This window comes from Calypte anna, chromosome 19 (genome assembly GCF_003957555.1).
Source record: "Calypte anna isolate BGI_N300 chromosome 19, bCalAnn1_v1.p, whole genome shotgun sequence".
In the NCBI taxonomy this organism is placed as follows: Eukaryota; Metazoa; Chordata; class Aves; order Apodiformes; family Trochilidae; genus Calypte; species Calypte anna.
Genome location: NC_044264.1, coordinates 2,742,801 through 2,758,943, shown reverse-complemented (window position 1 = coordinate 2,758,943; position 16,143 = coordinate 2,742,801). Strand labels below are relative to the sequence as shown.

General features: G+C 43.7%; 1 protein-coding gene across 3 annotated transcripts in view; it reads right to left on the bottom strand.

Annotated features, from left to right (window-relative positions):
- RNF43 (ring finger protein 43) overlaps positions 1 to 12,472 on the bottom strand; it is a 65,127-nt gene extending 52,655 nt beyond the window's left edge. For all 3 annotated transcript variants that reach the window (XM_030462728.1, XM_030462726.1, XM_030462727.1), the window contains exon 1: positions 11,366 to 12,472. In XM_030462728.1, coding sequence (XP_030318588.1) covers positions 11,366 to 11,602 — 237 coding nt within the window. In that variant the 5' untranslated portion in view covers positions 11,603 to 12,472. The remainder of the gene's footprint in view (positions 1 to 11,365) is intronic.
- Between the last annotated feature and the right edge of the window lie 3,671 nt (positions 12,473 to 16,143).

The window sequence follows — 16,143 nt, the reverse complement described above, 5'->3', positions numbered from 1 at the left end:
AGGACAAGCACGTAGAGCTTCTCCCTAGGATGCTCTGCAAGTCTCCAACAAACTGTATTTTACAGACTTTCTAAGGTGAAACTTGGGTTAGTTCTTTAATAGCCATCAATGGACTCTTCCACCATTCATTATTTCCAATTGTTTTTTGGACCTCTGTAAACTTCTAGCACCCACAGCAGTTCCTGCAGCAAGGAACTGTACAAGCTAGTTGTACATTGTATGAAGAGCACTTCTTTGGTCCTACTGTGAGCTGCTTCATGCAATCTCCTGTTGTTTATACTGAAAGGGACTAACATACAATCCCTACTCATAACTCTCTGAAACTATTTCCTAAAACCCCTTGATCATCTTTTTTTCCAGACAGAAGAGTATTAGTCCAGTTAGTTGTTCCTTGTATGACATGTATCTTAACTTTTTCTTACCCCCACGTTCCTTTCCCATCCTCTTTCCATACTTTGCACCTCTTTTTAGAGGTGTGGGAAGCAGAACTTCATAGAGAATTTAACATATGAATGTTTCCTGGATTTCTACAGGAGATTAAAAGTACAGATAGTCTCTCTTGTATTGTCTCTTCTTTTTCCAGACCTAATGTCTTCTTCATGACGACCACCAAGCACTAATCTGACATTTCCATGGAACAACCTATTATATTCACAAGATCCAGTTTCTAAGTGGTAGCAGACAAAACAGGGCCCAGCACCTTACTTTAAAGAAATGACTGATCTTCCACGTGCATCTCCTTACAGCATTTAGTTGCATAAGATTCTCCTGCAATGCTGCTTGGCTGATTTTCATCTTCATTACTTCAAACTAGCAATTGTACTGGAAAGCTCTGAAACATTTCCAAGCACTCAGTTTCCATGTGCTTATTAAACACAGGGCACAGCATGGCTACCAGCACACCTGCCTGCAGAAATACAGGGATCAGCTTCTTCCAGGAAAATCTCCCAGTTACTCCTACCATCTGCTTATTTATCCAGGAGCCTCCTTCTTATTCCAGGTCTTAGTTTCCCTAAAAACCTTTGCTGTGGGAAATCTGGAATTTAAATGGACCTACCTAACTGATACATCTGCTCACTCCAAATCCACTTATTCCAATTGGCATTAGAATTCCTACCAGCTTACTCCATGCAGTTTTTCCAGCTTTCATGGATGACTTGGTTAAACAAGAGTTCATGTATATAGTTAATAGTTCAACTATCTCATCCTGCACAAGTCTTGGGTGAACACTATCTGATCCCAGTGGCTGATAATGTTAGTTTTTACTATCTACATCATCACCTTGCCTACAGACATTTCTGCCTGAGATAGATGAAAGCACAAGAATTGCATTCATTTTTCTGCTATGAATTTAGCTGCCCTCAGCACACCTTCTAGACTTATTTTTTATAGGTTCTACAGCTTTTCAGGCAATCTGATGTGACTGAAGAGAATCTATTATTATATTTTTTATAACTTTCCAGTTATTTCTCTTTTCCTCTTTTCACTGTGTTCTCACATTTTTGTAGATTGCTAGCTTACTAAAATTTTTCCTTTTTTATCCTTATGCTTTAGGTATGCTGATATGATCTTAGCATTTTTCAAGTATTCTTGAGAGGTACATTTGATCTTAATTCCTCCTGTAGTGTCCATAAATACCTTCATGCCAGCTGCAGCATTTATCTCTTAGTCACCTCTCAGCTCCTTTTTAACAACCTTATTTGATTTCAGGTAACTCCCATTCTGAATTAAAACACAACTGTGGGCCTTTTGGCCTCACTCTCAGCATCTTTGCACGAACAAAATATATTATTCTTACACACAGCTTCTCAAAAGCAAGATTTTGAATCTCTGTCGTTTCCCTGACTTGCAGCTCACTGAAGGGTAATGGATGGAGTTGAAAGTCCCCATAATTGCTGCATTTCCTGCCTCTTGATCTCCCTCAACCCACACAAGTTTCTGGCAAGTTTCTGGCTCTGAGATGTCACCTGGAGCCAAGTTGTCCCACAAGATAAAGCTCCAGGTGGTTTTCTCAGGGAAGGTTCAGCAGGCATCTGTCCCCCAGGCATCCACCAGTCTTTGTTGTATAGAGAAAGCAACCATAAAAGAGGCAGTGGTGGAGCATGAAGACACGGGTCATAACTAGGTGCAACTGTCAGAAACAGCATCCAGTGAATTACCAACCAAGAACTTATATTCTCAGAGATCATAGAATCATAGAATGGGCTGGGTTGGAAGGCACCTCAGAGCTCATCAAGTCCAACCCTTGCTCCACTCCCCCCGTGGTTCCCAGCCCATGGCACTCAGTGCCACATCCAGGCTCTTTGGAAATAGCTCCAGACACGGAGAATCCACTACTTCCCTGGGCAGCCCATTCCAATGCCTGATCACCCTCTCCAGAAAGAAATTCTTTCTCATCTCCAACCTAAACCTCCCCTGGCACAACTTGAGACCCTTTGTGCCCTCTTGTCTTGCTGAGAGTTGCCTGGGAAAAGAGCCCAACCCCCCCCTGGCTCCAACCTCCTTTCAGGGAGTTGGAGAGAGTGATGAGGTCTCCCCTGAGCCTCCTCTTCTCCAGCCTCAACACCCCCAGCTCCCTCAGCCCTTCCTCACAGGACTTGTGCTGGATCCCTTCACAGCCTCCTTGCTCTTCTCTGGACCTGCTCCAGCACCTCAATCTCCTTCCTGAGCTGGGGGGCCCAGAACTGGACACAGGACTCAAGCTGTGGCCTCACCAGGGCTGAGCACAGGGGCAGAATCCCTTCCCTGGACCTGCTGACCACGCTCTTCCTGATCCAGGCCAGGATGTCACTGGCCTTAATTACTTTTATGACCTTTTTAACATAGGGCTTGTAGGAGCTGCCTGGTGTGTAAGTGTGTGGAGTTCACCCATCACTCAGCTCAGGTATCTGCATCTCCCATGGAGCCAGGTACTTTGTAAAAATCTTCCAAACAGCTTTTGCTACAGCCATCCTCTCCTTGAGAGATGAAGTGGAGGTCAGAGGTGCTCTGAAGAAGGTAATGGAAAGACAGGATGATCATAGAGAAGTAAGGAGGAGACCAAAGTGTTGGAGGCAATGATGCCAGGCAACAGCCTAAACCATTCTGTATGCAGGTATGGATTAAAAAGACCACATAAGAAAAATAACAAGAATAAACAATGTTCTGAGCAAAAAGCAAAATGAAAAAAGATAAAAGAAAGAAACTTCAGAGAATAGATGAGTAGAAAAAATAAAATCTGAGTGGAACTGTATGACCTGGGGGTGTCTTACACTTATTTGAATGAGACCAGATGAAATAGAGGGTAATGAAGAGGACGAAGGCATTTTTGAGGCCCCAGGGAAATGTTTGGAGAGAAGTCTCCAGAGCTGACATTCAAGGACACATGTACACCAGCATGGCTGGAAATGACAACTACAATTCAAACAAAACATTTATAGAACAAAGAAATAACTGAGGTACAGCATAAGTGGAGAGGGGGAAATTCTTTTTCTCTCTTCAGGATCTTTGTGAGGTTCCACATATTTTGGAATAAGACTGCCTTAGTAAATATAAGTTATTAAAGCAATTTTGCAAGATGATTCGAGACTGAAACAGTAAGAGGCACACGTGTGTCAGCTCCCTTACTACTTTGAAAGGCAGTCAAATGAGAGTATCTCTGTTTATGCTGGCTGGTGGTCTAACTAGCTAAGCATTAACATTCGATTCAAACTGACACCCAAGAAGTTAGATGAACTGCTGCAATGCACTCTTTGTTCTTTGACCTTTTTAATAACCTCAAAGATGATCACCATCTTTAAAATATTCAAAAGCAACATTTTCCTGCAGCATCCTGCACAAAACTCAACCAATGCAAGAACCAATACTCTCCATTCACCAGCAAGATCTCCTCAGGTTGTCTCTACCATGTGGCAATTACCTCAAATCCTTTTTCAGGATTCACTGTCTTCACTGCACCTGCTTTGCTCCATTATTGGGCCTTTTGGTCTACAACAGGTCTGGAGTGCTATGAATTTTTTTGATATCTGCATCCAGTTCAATCCCAACATCTTTCTCTCTGAGTTTCTGTAGTGTCTGTGTCCTTTCTGTACCAATGCACTTGTCAGACCTGGAGTAAAATTTGCATGGCTGAAAAAGACCTCATAGAACAACAGTAGCTGAAGTGCTTTAGACAGAAGTTTAAATTCTATTCTTTCATGTAATTCACATTCTTGTCTCCAAAGAATAGCAAATTTCACCCCCCAACTGCTCCACCTACATTAAAAATTAACATGTCATAGCTGAACTTGGTAAAATATGTGATTTGTTTCAGAGAGTTTATGGCCAGAGGAATTAATTCAGCTACCTAGGAAGAATTTCTGTATATGACAAACCACAACACTCCTGCCACCATCCTGGTACTGAGCACAGTAGCACACATTAGATTAACCCATTTGATCACTGGAAACCAAATTACTGAGGCAGAGAACAAAAGAGAGATCACAGAGGCACTAAATGCCCTTAACCAGCCCTTTAGGTGAGGGAAGTGACGAAGTGAGAAAACATCTGTTGATCTAGGTCGATGATTCATGTCTCAAGCTGCAGAGGAAGAGGATACACACCCAAAATTTCTGATCATTTCAACTGGATGGCTGCAGGGGGAAGAGTCTTCCACTTAAACCTGACGATCCCTTTCATCTCGTGCCCGCCAGTAACAGGGCAAGGAACACAACCCAAGCTTCTGGGAAACAGTATTTTCTCTCCTACTATTGAGCACTGACACACACGTTTTAGCCCCTTATGCTGAGGTATGGCACTAAATCTCTGATGCTGCTAAAGAAAAGGTGAAAAGGCCCCAAGACAACTCTTCTCCATCTCCTGCCTGACCCATGCTGACAGCGAGCCCAAAGCTCTGGAGCATGAGATGTGATGATGATTCCTTAATGTAGGCTGAAAGAGTTATGGGCACATGAAAGGTACAGTCCAATGCTTCCTGTTCTTTACAGCTGGTAAAATATGGGAAAAAGAACAGGTATTTAAAAAAATAAAGCCACAGAACTTCAAGACAGAAGTGACCACTATGACCATCCATGCCGTTTATGCCTGCTTTACACCCTGTGCTCCTCTCTGTATCTAATCTCAAGACCTAGAGTGGAGGAAAGCCCAAAAAGGTGATAAAACATGAATATTTATTGCCTGAGTGTGCTATATACCCCTGTACTGAGGGTCACCTTACAGCTCTGCTTTCTTTATAAACACTAAGTTCATATATATTTGACTCCTGGCAACCCATGCAACACAATTTTTGTTGTACTGAAGACAGACAGATCTGAAGATCAAGCTACACTGCACATTTTCCATGACACTTATTTATTACTTTTTCTCCTTTTAAGTTAAAACTTTCTTGTTTGCAGACTAAGTAAGACTTTGGGAGTTAGACCACAGAAAGTTTTAGGCATGTTTGAGAGATCTATGCATGAAAAGCAACAGATCTATAACACATAAATGTCATTTTTTTTGTCCAAAATAAAGTCAAATACAACAGAGTTCTTGATCACACAAAGTCTGTGATGTTTGTATTACTTTGGCAATTTTTAAAAGTTTTCATCTAAAAATAATGAATTCACACACAAGTTAGAATAGCTTTCCATAATCTGTACAAAATACCTACCAAATCTTTAGTTTTATGGAGGTGCAGAACAAAAAGTTATTTCTCTAATGGTTCAGAACCATTTCATCCACAACCCCAGCCTGGCTCCAGCCAACAGAAATGACTGAGACCTGTTTCCCTTCATCTGTAATCTCACCCCTCTGCCAGCTTATCTTTGGGAAATGTCCACTTGCTCCTTGGAGATATTCCAGGACAAATGTGTGTGGCCACAAGTCTTCTGTTGCCTGTCACTCATTCCAGCCCCTGGTGATTTAGCCTTCTGATCATGTATCTTTGCTCTGATGCAGTTGGGTTTGTAGCTCTTATTTATCCCTATAATACCCCTATAATAAGGGCATATTATTGTGCTCTTATGTAATTATTGGACTCTAGATCTGTCACGTTTTTAGTACTGAAAATCTTCTCTTCAGGTTGGATCTACACCTACACGAGGCATAAATATTTCTGCTGGGACCAGCTGGTGTACTGCGGAGCTGGAAGATCTGGGTTTAAAGTCCTTCAGGCTTCTTAAACAGCAGGTTTGCCACCAGATGTTTTCTGGATCAGGACAGAAGCCATGCAGTGCCCAGCTCCCACTCAGCTTCTGCTGCTCAGGAGAGGGAAGGAAGTTCAGAACCAGGCTCTAAACTCAGCTTTCTCTAGCAGCTCACTGCAGCTGAGACTCCCTGCTCTGCGTTTGGATTTTAATGGCTCAACTTTCAGATACACCTAAATCCTATCCTAATGCCACACTAATCTGCACTGCAGGTTATGCTATGTACTATGCCAATCCTGCACTATCTGTTCTCTTTTTCAAATCTGTTTGGCCTGGATTGTTTCTTGAGCAGTGCCAATGTATTTGCATTGGGTTACTGCTGCCTTTTTGAGTCAATGCTTTGTTCCCCAAGATGGCTTTTACTTTCCTGAGTAGTCTCTATATCATATCTAAAGATTTATTTTTTTTTTTAAGCTCTAAGAGCCATTCATCTCACTGTTTCACTTTAGTGCAATTTCCTGTTCTAAAGCTTAGTGTCAAAGTTCCACTTTTTGGTACTTAAGCAATGAATTTTATTATGCTGCAGCCAATACAAGTGGCTCAATTATTGCTCACTTTGGAGTCAGTTCTTGCACATTACTTAATGTTAAGTCAAGAATATCTTTCTGTGTACTCTAGTACTAGCTGTTCCAAGAGGCAGAAATTGTTTCTTTGAACTTACTCTTATTGTGCTATCTGACCAGCTTATTCACAGGTAATTTAAGCCCCCATTATCATTTGGTTAGACTTTCCCACTTCTTTGATCTCTGTCAACATTCTGCACTCAACATCCTTTTGTTGATCCAGGAGCTAGTAGTATAGAAGACTACTAATATATTTACTTTCTTATGGGTTGGGAGTGTAACCCTCTATTTAAGTCAGTGATTATAATTCTCCAATAGTCCTATGCATTGCAACAACAGGGAAAGCAGCCTCTGTTTCCAGGATGATGTGTTGGGCTCATTGCAGCAATTACAAGGGTTAATTATCATTGCTGTTATGCACACACACCATGCTCCTCTTCTGAATATATCTGTGTTTACAGCTTCTGAATTGTACACCACCTAAAAAGTGGTGTTTCAGGATCCTCCTCGAATTCTGATTCCTCCCTAAACACAAGACTGACTTTAAAAACTACGTTTCTTAAAGAATTTATTTCTTTGCAGGGAGAGGAACAAGAATAATCCTTGCTTTTGGGGACCAGGAGCTTGTTCTGTGTTGTCAAGGTTTTCTTCCTGCAGTTTTAAGTTAAACCAATGTGCTCAGTGGGTAAAGGAAAGTTGATTTTTTCCTACAGTCACCAAACTATGTAACTGCTCAGATTATACAGAAATTAGACAAAGTATTGTGAGATTTACCATGAAATAATTCATATTTGGAAAACTAATTATTTCCTGCTAAATAAGAAGACTGTTCCACTCTTTTACACATCTACACACTTCTTCTACAGGTAGGCATGTCAGGTGATGAGTGACTGCTGATTGATTTGCCTTCCCTATCATAAATACATTAGTCTGAGTTTATATCTTTTTAAATATAATTTGAGACTTTTTTCCAATTTTAGCATTATTTCCAAAATACAAGCTCCAGAGGCTGTAATGGTCCTGGCCACACCTCACATACTAACAGTATCATCCTTACACTTCTATACAAGACTGGGGTTACAAAACCTCAAAGATACTAGTGTTCAATTTTTATTATGTATTCTTGCATAGAATCCTTACTAAAAAAAAAAAAAAACAACTTTAAGTTCTGAATAATTACTCAATAAGTAGTTGTCTTCTTCCACAATTAGATTTGCATGTGAATACTATTGTAATTCCATTTGGAAAAATCTTGTCTCCTTCTCTCAAGTCTCTGCAGCAGCTCTCTCCTTTCCAAGACCTTTCTCATTTTCCAATCTATTTTCAAACTGATAATGTCAAGTACCTCATGTATCAGGTACAGACTAAGACACCAGTAAGAGTTCTTCATCAAAATTCAGCAACCCATCAGCCAGACCAAAAGTGGAGGCTGTAAAACAGGCACAGGTAATTAATCCATCTGCAAACAGCTCTGGGAATTGCAGTTGAGAGTGCATGGCAAATCCTTAGCACCCCATGGACTGCCCGTTCCAGCTAGCATCCAAATTTCTTCTTTCCAACAGACTTGTCTAAGGCTTGGTTCTTCCCTCTTCAATGTAGGACCATTTCCTGACTTCCCTGGGCCTGTTTGCAGAAGAAGCCCAAGCTCCTGATCTGAACTTCCAGCCAGCTAGAAACTGCAAACCAGTTCATGAGGCTGCTTCTCCTGTGTTAAGCAACACTTAATGCTAGGAGCATGTGCTAGCTCTAAGCAAGCTGGAAAATTATTCCTCTAAGAAGTCTATGGTGTTGGGTTTTGACCTATAAAGCCTGAAGTGGCTCTGCCTTCTTGCAAAATACCTCTCCCTTTGCATCACTGCACAGTGCAGAGTGCCAGAGGTGAGGCTGCCTGGGCTGAACCAAAAGGGACAGAGAGCAGCAGGTCCTGGGCAGCTGCTCAGCATCCACCTGCTCACCCACTGCCACTCAGCCACCTGAAAAACTGAAAATCCAGAGATTTCCCAGAAAAGCTGATGACAGGAACGAGGGGTGGGAGGAGGTATTCATCATTGGGCTATTTTATTATAGATAAAGAAGATATTTTTAAAGTTAGCTTCTAAAAATGTAACACACTATGACCAAAGTTGGGTTCTGGAGACCATGATAGAGAATATGGCAGGGAGAAATGAAACAAAAAAAATGTTCTGGTAGAAGTACATTTGGTGAGGCTCCACCACTTATGTGCAAGATTTTCTGTATTAAATTAAGGAGGTATTTCTAAAGATACATTGGCCAGAACACTATGCAGATAATTATAAGTTAAAGAGAACTTTACTTAAATATAGGGCTAACTCTGCACCACTTAGGTAATCCCATTGTAGCACCAACCTAAGGGACTACTGCTTTGGAAACAGGACTGGGACATCCACTCTGCTTTTCCAAGCTAAGCTCTACAGTCTGGGTTCTCATATGATGGGCACCAGAGCTGACTGCATCCTACAGGACCTGACATAACTAAACAGGCCTATCCAAAAATGGTGTAAAAAACTAGATTTCCTAACTTCATTAATTGTAAACCTAATCAAGGTCTGCACCTCCATTACATGTAAGGAACCAGTTGTGCAGCTATGTGTGAACAGGCTTAAGTTCATTTAAATAACAGTTCCAATGACATCAAAGTTAAGCACATGACCCAACATTTTTGCAGTATTGGGATGTTTATAACCACATGGTCAATGATTTGTCCCAATAAAGCCTAATTCAGGTGTATTTAATATCTGACTATCTAAATGCAAGCTAAAAATAGTTCCTTCCATTAATTACTTACTCGCTTTGTACCTTCTCAGTTAAGGCTCTGTTTCCCACTTTGTCCTTTCAGAGGAAGGAACCCACTGCAGAATTAGGACCCAAACGATTTAAAGTTTCATTTTATACTCCAAGTTTTGATATGCAGTGGCAGAATTAGGAACTGGGCTGTAGGAACTAGATGAGAGGCCACAGCTGCACCTGACTGAGCTTCCCCAGAGCACGGTGCCTGGCACTGGGCAAACATCCTGCTGCAGGAGGCACAGCCTGACCCCCTGATCCCAACACTGCCATCTGAAACCAGACCTGGAGGATTTTCCACTCTGCATTCTGCGGGATATGGAAGAGGAACAATCACCTGCATGCACACAGGGACGGAATCAAGGCCCCAAAACATAGACAGTGTAGGTCAGTATCCGTGTACACAAACCCAGCAGATTAGATTAGTGTTTCCCCAGCCCTCTCTGTTTTGAGGATGATGTTCAAAGGCTGAAGTCCATTTGTAAATCTGGCACCATTCATGGCTTAGGATTCAAAACGTTCCGTTTGTGGCACTGTGATGGCAGGTGACACAGAACTCCCACATGGTGCGACAGCACTTGGCTAAAAACATCCACAGAGGAGAGGATCTGATCCTCTCCTTTCAAACAGATCCCACTCTATACTTTGTGCTCCGTTGCAACACCACCTTAGTAAGGAATAAATATTGACTTTCCTGGACATTGCCTCATGATAGAACAGGACCGTGAGTACACTGGTCTAAGATATTTTTTATCCTGGTAATACAGTTGCTTAGCATAGTTTTCATTCTAAGTTGTTCAAAAAGGCATGGAAAAGCAAGCTTTCTAAATGTCAAATATTGCTTATTTTCATTCTCAGACAGGTGACCATATTATAAAACTGGCTCAACCGTATTTCTTATAAGATTATACAAATTTTGTCACTTTAATTTTAATTTCCAAGGTACAAATGTAATTAAGACAACAATATACCACATCTGGAAAGTCAAGACTGAAAAAAGCCATGCAAAAATTGATATGATATTAATGCAGGCTAATTCTATTTTTTGTTTTCAAGAATAATGCACAACTGCCGAGTAAATTACTGCTCAACATAACCAAGACAGCACACTCCAGCTCTCAAGAAACTGAGCTCAAAACTGAGCAGATGCAGGAGCTCCAGTCTGTCTGGCAGCAGCATCTGCACCTCAAGAGGAGATACTCTGATGCTCTCTCTGGTAAGGGTCAGAAACCAGCATCCATTTCACTTATAAAAAGAGATGGTGGTGACACCACAGGAATCACTGGGTGGGCAAAACTCAACTTTCAGGTACAGGCAATACACAAGACAACGGGGTCAGTCATTCTGGTGGGCCAAGTCTGGGTGTCTGCTTTAGCTGTAGCAGAACCCCAGCTCTCAGCAAGTATAGAAAACCTTTGGGATTTCACAAAAACAAAAATATCACATTTTCTGCTTTCTAACATTGATTGAGATACACAAAATACTCTTTAAGGGATCAACTGACCACATCCAAAATTCAACATGAACACAGGCCCAGCTACAGATGGTGATCAAATGAAGAAGAATCGAGCATTTGCATGATCCCTCTGCCCCAAGGCAGTGCAGAGGGCTGGGAAGCAGGAACACAGAGACAAAACCCCACCGGTGGACAGCTCATGGAAAAACTGCCTCGTCGCTTGGGCTATAAATCTGCACTCAGGAAACCAAATCAAAGGCAACACTCTGGGAGCTGAAGCAGCAAGGAGAGAAACGGGGGGGGGGGGGGGGGGGGGGAGGCGGGAAAGGACAAGAGGTAAAAGCAGGTGGACCCAAGCGAAACAAAGCTGCTTTTACCTGCAGCAGTTTTCCTTCGGCTGGAGTCACCTCGGCGACGTTGGCGAACTCCCCTTCCAGGATGATGGGCTCCACTTTGAGGGGGATCACCCTGATGATGGCTTTCTGTGCCGCCGCCCTCTCCGACTCGACGGCAGCCGCCAGCGCCAGCCCGGTCCGGCCAAGCCCTGCCTGCAGGGTCGCCATGAGCAGCCAGAGCCAGGGGACAGCCAGCTGCAGCGGGGGGCCAGCACTCATGCTACCAGCTGCAGCACCAGGCTCGGGCCACACATACCGCTCAGGAACGAGTCCTCACCCTGCGGCAACCTCTAGCCCTCGGCACAGCTCCTGGAGTTTTTCCCAGCCCGGGGGAGAGAGGGGCTCGGGCACCGGGCAGCGCTGCTCACCGGGAAACTTCTCTGCTTCTCACCATCACTGCTTCCCTGCCTTGGTGCCACGTGCTCAAAGGCCGCTGGGAGCTCAAAGGCATATTTTAAACAAACACATTTAAAAAAAAAAAAAAAATATATATATATCCTCGGTAACGAGTCCCTCCTCCAGCAGATAAATCCGGAAAGATCAGCAAAACAGGTTGCTAGCAAGAAATCAGTTCAGATCTACAGGAACACCAGGAAGCGTGAGGGAATCGTCAGTCCCACATAGGTGAGGCACGGGGAGGCATTTCCAGGGATGTGGTGTCCTCGTGTCTCCCACCCCAGGCTTAGGAATATCCACAGGTTCAAAACATCCATCTCAAATAGCCTTGAGAAGCACCTCACCCTCTCGCCAGCATTTCCCACAACATCAGATGAAGCTCTTCGCCCTGAATGTTATCTGCAATTACCGGTATCCTTCTCAGAAATTACGCAGCGAGTATTTCTGGAATTTACAGTGAAAAGTAAGTTTGTTTCTGCACCGCTCTCTTCCACATCGAGTTGATCCTTTCCATCCTTCTCATGCCAGAAGTGGTTCATTCAAGTTTGCAAATCGACTTTACTTTTCTTCTAGCTGTCCATGTTCAGAGTCTGACTCCGGGGGCAGTTTTCCAGGATAATTAATAAAGCACGGAGCTTCTCTTCATCCCTTCATGTTCCCAGGGGAAAAAACCCAACCAACCAACCAAAAAAAAAAAAATGCAGAAAAAACAAAAAAACCCACAAAAACCAGGCCCCAAAACACTTTAAAAGTTTCAATACTAAGCCAAGCAGGTAACAAGCAAAAAGTTACAGCATATCTGGTTTCTCTAGCACTGTTTCTGTGCTCGCCTGAGTTCCGGTATGGCCACTTCCAAGCACACATTAAGAAGATCCCGAATTAAAAGCCCCACAAAATCAAACATTAAGTTCCATGGACTGCCCAAAGGTCACATGAAACACATGAAGGACTCTCTATAATTGAGCGAATTTAGACAGAGGATATTTTCAGTTAAAACCATAGTTACAGCGATCACACTGCTACGAAGTGAAAAAGTGATCTAAAAAAAAAAAAAAAAAGAAAAAAAAAAAAGCAAAGCAGATCTGCAAACCTGTTCGGCAGTGTGCCTGCTGGAGTCCGCAGGGGCCAGGACGGATGGGAAGGTTGCTGTAAATCCTAGGAAAAAGCTACTTCCAGTAACTTAAGAAAACTGTGTGGGTCTGATGACGTTTGGTTTTGCTTTTTATTAAAAAAAAAAATAGAAATAAAAATCGGTATTTCTAAAAAAAAAAAAATAAAAATTAAAAATTAAAAACAGAGAAAGCAATCTCCCAGGCTCGCATGCAGCAGGCAGGTAGGTGAGAGTGGAGCTCCACAGCCTGAGAGAGAACCCAGCAAGATCAAAGGGAGAAAATTAGAGCAGACAGAAAGCTCCCGGGGCAGGCATGGCTGCAAGTGAAGTGTCCGCATGTCATCTGCGGACCTGAGACAGAACCCAAAACCACTTCGGAAACACTCCTTGAAAATACCAAAGTCTCTCCTCTGGCTACAGCAAACGCAATTTTCTACTCTCCAGGCAGGGAGCACGAAGGAAACTAAAACCCGGGACATGGGAAGCGAAGCCCGACAGCTGCCTGAGCGTTACCGGGGAGGGAACCAGCCGGGGCGGCGCGGGGGCTGCAGCCCCGCAGCTCCTGCCCAAACGCCTCCTTCCCAGGAACAGCCGTGCCCACCGGGACCCAGAGCGGGGCTGAGGCGGGCCGTGTCCTGCCCAGGGCGGCCTGAGCTCTCCTACCTGCTGACACAAAGTGAGGGTGGAGCAGCCGGAGCCACCGCCCCCCGGGACGAGCCGGACCGGGACCGCGGGCTCCCCCTCTCGCCCCGCCGCCCCTTTGCAGGCGCGGCCCGGCGGGCGCTCGGGGCCCGGGTAGGACAGAGGCAGGGGCCGGGGTAGGGGCAGGGGCTGGGGTCGGCTCTTGAAGCCCGGGCAGGGCAGGGGCCGGGGCAGAGGACGAGGCCGGGGCAGGGCGGTCCCGATCGCCGCGGCAAAGGGCGGGCGGTGCGCGGCAGCCTCGTCCCGCGGCCCGGCCATTGCGGCCCAGGCCTGTGCTTGGCTCTCGCTCGCTCAGGTGCCGGAGCCGTTTGCGAACTGCTTTAGGTGAGGCTGATGTCAGAGCTGCGGAACTTGGCTGCGCTTCTCCCCCTGACATCACCGAGGGGTGAGGAGTGGTGTAGGTGAGACCCGTAACGTCAAAGCAAGGCTGCGAGCAGAGGGCAGGGAGCGGCGGAGCCTCTGGAGGGCTCAGAGCAGCAGGGCCTGGGCAGGGCCTGTCAGGGAGAGGGGTTTGCTCCACAGGCACCCCAACCAATCTGGAGTCACTCCACAGAAATTAAAAAATGAGGCAAACAGAGAATTGGTCAGCTTTTTTTTTTTAAACCTTTGCCTGTGGCAATGGTTATTTGTTGATAGAAGTGTCAGCAAGAACTGCTGAAATGCATAGCTTGCTTTCAGCTGTTATTGCCCATTTAAGATAACACAAACACAGCACTCATTTAAGTTTAAAAGTTGCATTTATTGCTGCCTAAACAGGAGCAGAAAAGAATATCTTCGAGGTAAATCCCACTCTGTCCTCATTAACAAAAATACAGCTTAAAAATCTGGTCACAGGATTTATTTATTATTTACTGGTTGAACTAATCCAAGTAGTAACATAAACATGTACAAATGTGTGTGTTAATAAGTGTATATATAATGTTTTGTTATATTTCTGTATACTAAAATATAAACAGTAACAGAAATACTAATGCATAGCTATTAAAAACTTAACACTATCAGTATAAATACAAACATATTTTCAACTTTTAAAACTTATTTTCAGGAACTATTTAAAACAATAGCAAAAATAACTCCTCATTACTGATACCATTAGAAAATTATTAAAGCAGAATTCCCCATTCATGTAGAAAAGCAGCAGCTGTCATATGTAATGGATGCCCCCAAGAAAGGATACATTTGCTGCTGGAACAGAGCATCAGTTTAGGAAGGAAGAACATTTCCTGGTTAATCACTCAGTAAATTTGCTCATCTTTCCTAAAGCCACACTCCTGAAATCCCTGACCCCAGCAGACCTAGAATCTTGTGACTTTCCTACACCTTTGTTCCATACACAGCTCCTAGCTGAGGGCCACAGGATGACCTCAAGCAGAGACAGTAAGAGCACAAAACACCATCTCTGCTGAGTACACTGAAACTTCCAACAACAGTACAGAAAAGATTCTAAATACATTACTAAACCCAATTTGCTTCCCAGTGAGAAAATGTTGAGACAGTTTATAAGGCTTCCTGTTTACACCAAGTTCAGACTTTTCCAAAGAATACAGAAAACTGGTGGTGGCACAGGCAGGATCCTTGAGAAGACTCATGGTGTCAGGACAAACAAGAGACTCCTTTTTTGAAAACTGCCTTGATTCACAGTAAAACAGAGATCCTTCCAATGCATGGCCAGATCCTTCATGTCAAGAAAAGGAACAAGTACCCTAATAAAGTCACAACAGCACTACTGCTGCCAGTGTCCCCTGCCCAGAGCTGTTCCCAGTCAGTTTCACAGAAGTGACTTCTCCTTCCATCTTCATGGCAGTGGCATTTGGTACCACATCATGTTGGCTCTTGCTGTGTGATTTCTAGGACTTGGTGTCACCACATAGCAAAGAAAAGCAAATTATGTCATCAACCACTTGAAACAGATGGAACAAAAGCCTTCTCCACAGCAGACTATGTACCAGTGCAGAAAAACTGAAACTGAAAGGAACAGAGGGAGACAGGTAGGACTTCATCTTTCAGGGGATAAGTTGTGAAGTAACACCCACAACTTCTCCTGATGCAATATTTTAGCACAGAAAGATTAAGGAAGAAGCTGTATCCAAAGACTCCCAGAAAAAAAGAGGTACAGACAGAAAGATGTGCAGTCAAACCAAGAGGAGCAAACTTATCTTTTACACTGTCTGCTCCAGCCTTCAGCTGACAGGGAGGAGATTGCTGTGCCAGCTTCAGGGCTTGGATGCTGTACTCAATTTATTTGTGCCAACATGAGCCTGACCAGGTTTGGCTCAGGTGTGCTGCCTGTCTCTGCTCTTGACATGTCCACCAAGCTTAAAAGGGACAAGAGTGGAAAATGGAGAAAAGAGTGGAAAATGGAGAGCTGGACAACTACCCCATTTCCCAGAGAGCAGACTCTATGCTAAGTGTTGCTCATGAGCATTAGTGTCACTGCACTTCAGCCCTGTGCAACAATCCCATGGTAATGCTTTCCAAAATGTTCCTGTGCATGAATTCATGACTGGCAATTTAAGCAAATGTTTTGCTTTAGATATGAAAGCTGAGATAT